We start from the raw sequence: 6,000 nt of genomic DNA on the forward strand, positions 1-6,000 counted from the left end.
AACCCAGGAGGCGGAAGTTGCAGTGAGCCGAGATCATGCCACTGCACTCCAGCCTGGGCAACAGAGGGAGACTCTCAAAAAAGGAAAGTAGGACTTTTCTAGTTACTTCTGATACTTCTAGTGATAAAGACATCTCTTTGCTAGGGATTCCTAAAGTTTGATGTAGCTTTCCTTAAGTACGTATAGTTACCCTTAAAAGTTTTCACTTAAAGCTAACTTGTTTTTAATGTCATTTCTTTTTTCTCAGGGAGGAACAAAAAACAATTCTGCCGGTAACTTCTTGCTTTAGCCAGCCACTCCCAGTGTCTATTAGCAATGCAAGTTGCCTCCCCATCACCACATCTGTCAGTGTTGGCAACCTCATTCTGAAAACTCATGTTATGTCTGAAGATAAAAACGACTTTTTAAAACCTGTTGCAAATGGGAAGATGGTTAACAGCTGAAAGGAGGTTCATCTTTCAAATTTGTGACCACACCATGGAAGCATTTACACTAGCTTTTTATATATATAATATATATTATATAATGTATATTTTTTTTAAAAAAAGATATTACTGGGGGCATCCATTTCCTGTGGACTCTTTGATACTTCAAGCCCTCTTGCATTAGCATTATGAAAAAAAAAAAAAGAAAATTTACTTTACTAGGGTAACATGTTCACTTTCCAGAAGTGATTGGAATTTGGACAACATTTAACTTAAGCTTCAAGCAGCTTTTTATGAGTTTGTAGCAATCCGGTGCAGTAACTGAGCCATTTCCTATTTTAAATGGCTTCTATAGAAAATTAACAACTCAGTTATTAAACTAGCAGGATCCTACAATGATACATCTAGTGAAAGTAGACTTAGTTAACTTATTTATTTCTATTTTATGTTTCACTGAGAGAAGTTTCCATCTCATTCCAGCTGCTTTATTTATCTTTTTCATGGAACTTTGCATGGATTTCTTTTTCTTTTTTTAATTTTGAAGAGTGGAGTTAGATGTTCTTACCATAGAATTTTACAGGGTTATATACAGCTTTCTTTACTGCATTATATGTAGGAGTGTGGTGCAGTGCTTTTATCTGTAGCATATAATTTTTTTTTAATTTTCCATTTTTCAAGAGTAGTTTCTGCTTTGTTAATATTTATACACAGGCTACTTGTTGAAGTAATTAATTAAAAATATAACCAAGTGCCTAAGTCTTTCAGCTGATGTACTAGATATTAAATTCTCCTAAGTTATGCAGAATCGTTTTTACAATTTTGATAAATTATGCACTAATGTAATGGCAGTTTTTTAAAATGCAGATTTAAGCCTGTACATTATTGAATCTGATGACTTGGCAAAAGAATCAGGTGCTTTCAGCTTTCTTGAGAAAACCCTGTATGTAGCGTTTGCACTGACTAACAAGATGGTATTGCTGGGTTTTTAATTTAAACTAATTAATTTGGATGTTCATTGCATTATCTTGGTTAAATATTGTTTATTGTTACTTCATGTTGGGATTTAGTTTTTCTTGTTTTTTGACTGTTAGGTTGATAAGACTATGAACCATGTAATAGTAGAACATTGGCTAACATTTATTCATACTTAGAAACGTGAATAATTTCTGCCTTGCTAAAATGTGACTGAAATGGTTTCGACTTGGCATCTGAAAGTATACAATGTGTTCAACCAGTCATGTCTCAGATTTGTGGGAGGTATTGTATTGAAACCTAAATTTCAGTCAACATTTGAAAAGAAAAGCTGGGCATTCCTTCCTGGTGATCTTTACCTATAGTTTATCTGTTTTTCTTTTGTTTCTTTAAGATTAGTTTGACTTTTATTATTATTTTTTTAATTAACTTCTGTGAAGTTGTTTACTCTGAAAATTGTACTGGAATATTTTAAGCCAAGCTGATCTTTCACCAGGTGTACTGTATGTAAGGGCTTTTCCTGCTAGCAAGATGCTTAAACAGGATCATGTTATTGGTCGTCTGAGCTATTTAGTTGTTTTACAAAACCACAGCATTGTATCAGATAAGATTTTGATAAAAAGTTTTGTGCACATTTCCAGGGGCGGGAGGGTTGACATTTCCCTGAAATTTCTTGATTAGAATGAGTAAATACTGGTGTTTGATACATGTCTTAATGAACATGCTCATAAGGTGACTGATAAGTTGTAAATATACCTGAGAAACAAAGGGGTAGTTTTGATATTCTGGTATCAGTATGGAAGATCTTACACATTTATTTAATACTCAAATGTATGAAGATGTTTGTTTGTAGCATAACAACAGCACAGTAGCCTTGACTTAGTTTCCTTTGGTTAGTACTGTACCTTTTTGCCATGGCCAGTGCTCCCCATCCCTATAAAGACATTTTATTTATTTCACTCTGTAACCTGAAATGAATAGGAACAAGGGTTTTAAACCATGTTACATTAACTTATTTCTGACATTATAAATTAGCCTAGAATATTACAGGAACATGATTGTTATATAATTTATATCAGAACCTTTCTATAAATATGTGCTTCTTACATTTGAAATGCTTCCAATGTACTTTATTTGCTGTTTGTAATTCCAAAAAGGATATGCAAACCAGTCTGTCTATTTCATGGATATTTAATAGTGAGATCTTCCATGTTGAAGGTAATGTATTTTTTTTTAAGATTTTAAAATTGCTATTTTGTTACAAAATAGAGACCTATTAACAGTTTGAGAGCTCCTTATGTGCCCTCAGGGAAAGAACCCTCTGTGCAACAGAACTACACAAAACATCTTCAGCACGTTCTGAGGGTGAATATATACTACATAAATTGATCTTGTGTATTTAACCTTATCTTTTTAATTTTAAAATTGAAATTTTGAAACTTGGTTGTGCTCTGCTGGAGGGGGTTGGGATAAACTGCTTAAATGTTTGCCTACTTGTCCAGTGAAATTACATTTGCATCAGTATATGTATATACCTGCCAACCTTATTGGTATGTCTCAGAACGTTTATATTAAAGTAATGCTTGTCTTGCAGCAGGTGATCCCATAAAACAATAACTCCCTGTTCTTAAAAACTTACTCTCTTTTTCACTAACAACATAGGAATTGTTTCTGTGTTGAGATTATTCTGTGTTGCATCCATTCTCTGTGTAGTGGTCACCTTCTGTCTGTCATGGTGGGTTTAATGTGAAGTAAAACCATTGGTTCTCTGCCACTTGAAGAAAGGGCAGTTCATCTGATCCTTCTTCAGAATGGTACCTACTGATATCATTGAGGAAAATGTTACAAATCAGACCTAGAATATGACTTTTTAAAATTGAGGCATTTCCTGTCATTTGGCCTTCTTACCAACAAGGTGTGATGTACAAATTTGGAATCAAAGGATACAAAGCAACAAGAGAGGAAATGTGTAATGGGGGTAACCAAACTGCATATGTTACCTATTGTCTAATCAGAAAAACTAGTCTGAGGTCTGGAATGCAGGAAAGTGGTGGTTATTTTCTTTCATTTTTTGTGTTTTTGTTTTTTAATTTCTAAGTTCCATTCTGAAGTCCATGTGCCCCATTCAGTTACTGTGGTTGTAGCATCAGTTTTTTTGTGGTTTCATTTCATTTTATGAATACAGAGGAAGTTACATATATATTTTTTCTATTTGGTACCTGAACAAAACAGATTCCCTTGCCTTTGCTGCCATGTCTTATGTTCAATGCCACGTGATAAACCAGTGTCATACATGAAAGTTGTGCATTGTAATTTTCAAAAAAAGGGAGTTCATTAGGCCAGTGGCACTAACTTTTCCCTCCCATCATAGCTATTTATTCTAGTAAGAGGATAATAAAAGAAATTTCCTATGCAAGAACTGAAATTTTCCATTTGTATGGATCTAGTCACTTTCATTCAGATTTCAAGTTGAAGTTAAGTATATAAAGCATATCCCAATTTTATATGCTGCCTTGAGAAAATTACAGGATGCACAGCAATTTGTAGTTATTTCAAATGGGATCATTTAAACATTTGAAAAATTATTTTAAAAACCATCTAGCTTGCTTTTGGATTTTAGACATTAAAGCCTGTGTTGTCTTGTTAACAGGGGTGGAATTTATAACAACCAGATTCAGCATATGATTTCGCCTTTGAATCTGAGTATTTCTTCCCTATCTTCTTTGAGTCATTTTCTGAGCAGACTGTCACCAGTATTGATAACTAAGCATTAAAGGGAAAAGTTGCATTGCAACTATGCATTGGTTTCCTGGAAGAACTTTTGTTTTAATGAATGAAGAGGCTTGATGGGATCACTTACTGTAACTCCTTCTACATAAGGACCCCTTCTGCAAGCAGAACACAAAAGAACATGCTCAAGGACTATCCCATTTTCTGGATAAATTGAATACGTTTGCTAGTAACGTCTTTATACTGCGGCTTCCTTGTATCCCTTTGCTGGCAAGGGAATACAAGGCGTCAAGGCCACAGATCAAAACACCCCACATTTGAGTGGAGTCTTATTTTTACTCCAAGAGCAGTTATTCTCCTTGAGTCTAAAATTGGCAGTTTTTTCTTTTTTTTAATAAAATTTTTAAAATATCCCCAAACCAGTGGAACATAGACACTGGCTGCACTTAGTACCAAAAGCCAAGGTCATTTGCACATATTCCATCAACCTGTCAAGAATTAGGCCTCACTTTATAACCCAAGGCATGGAAGTGCATGCATTCTCTTAGCTGGGCAAACAATTATACTGTAGTTGTGATACAACACATGTGGCTTTTATTTGTACTGCACATATCCACTGTACAGCCACTTGGGAGTATCGTGGTTAGCTTGCAGCAACTGCTGTCTGCATTTATACTGTTTATTGCATATTCTTTTCCCTGGAAGTGAAAGAAATGTTTTTCTTGTTGCATTGATTACATTTTATAAATTTGCTTAGCTGGAAAGTTTGGGAAAAGAGGCCTGTTTGTCAATTGTACAACCGATTGTGAAGCTCTAGTGTGAATATTTTTACGTCTGTATTAGACATTTTCTTTGCAAATCTATTGTTCGATTGAAATGTAAATGAAATTAAAGATGGTGTACACCCATCATGTAAAAAGCAGGCACCATCTCTAAGATGGATTTAATGCTCATTTTTAAGGCATATACTCAGCTTCTATTTAAAACTATAATTTAAAATAATTCTGTACAATGAAATGGGGAATATATATGGGAATAAATTCTATTCCATTTATTTCAATTTGAATTTCCAAATCGTAATGTTTCCCTTTGTGCTATAGGAATAGGATTAAATGGGGGAAGACTAGGATTTATAAGGCCTGTATATGGGGGGAGGGCAGAGATGGAACAATGAGGGTTGTGATGATAGTGAATAGCAAGGAGTGAATTCTGTGTGTTTTTGCTGTAGCACTGAAGTGAAGAGATATTAGCTTTGGCTGTTCACAAAATAGAGCATCATGATTTTCAGTGTTTGAGAGAAAATTGATGGAAAAAGTTTGCAGTACTTGACATGTATTTGCATGCACAAAATAAAATTATTTGTCCACCTTAAAAGTTGTTTGTTTAATGTCAATATTAAGTTTATGGTATATTTTAGTTATCTAGATTTTCTTGGCATAGTTTTTGGCTTAACAGAGCTACCAGGCCACTCCTTGAGATTTAAATGATTACCTGCCTCATCTATATATCATAAGGAAGGGTTTGAAAGAAATGAATAGACTCAAGGAGGTTGAGATATACCTTAATTCTATCAAGTCACTTCATTCAACACACAGCACTTTCTGTGTGGGAGATGAGGATGCAGGTAGTACTGAGTTTACTGTCGAGTGGGAAAAGCAGGACAGATACATAACTAATACAAAGCAATGTATCATAGAAATTTGAAGACAGTTCTGTGGACCTCAGCAGAATGGCTTGGTCTAGACACCATTTTTATTGGTCCTCAGGTGGTTTTATTCATTCATTCAGCTGGTATATTTTAAACCTCTGCGCTGTTCAGTAAGGTTAAAGGTCTGTGAAACATGAGTTTCTTCTCTAGAAACAGTATGGAAAA

General features: G+C 34.5%; 1 protein-coding gene across 6 annotated transcripts in view; it reads left to right on the forward strand.

The window, feature by feature from the left end:
- Positions 1-5,501, forward strand: part of RC3H2 (ring finger and CCCH-type domains 2) — a 56,290-nt gene extending 50,789 nt beyond the window's left edge. For all 6 annotated transcript variants that reach the window (XM_023217211.2, XM_023217213.2, XM_023217212.2 and 3 more), the window contains one exon: positions 248-5,501. In XM_023217211.2, the coding sequence (XP_023072979.1) occupies positions 248-443 (196 nt within the window). In that variant the 3' untranslated portion in view covers positions 444-5,501. The remainder of the gene's footprint in view (positions 1-247) is intronic.
- Positions 5,502-6,000: the final 499 nt, after the last annotated feature.

Source organism: Piliocolobus tephrosceles, chromosome 14 (genome assembly GCF_002776525.5).
Source record: "Piliocolobus tephrosceles isolate RC106 chromosome 14, ASM277652v3, whole genome shotgun sequence".
NCBI lineage: Eukaryota > Metazoa > Chordata > Mammalia > Primates > Cercopithecidae > Piliocolobus > Piliocolobus tephrosceles.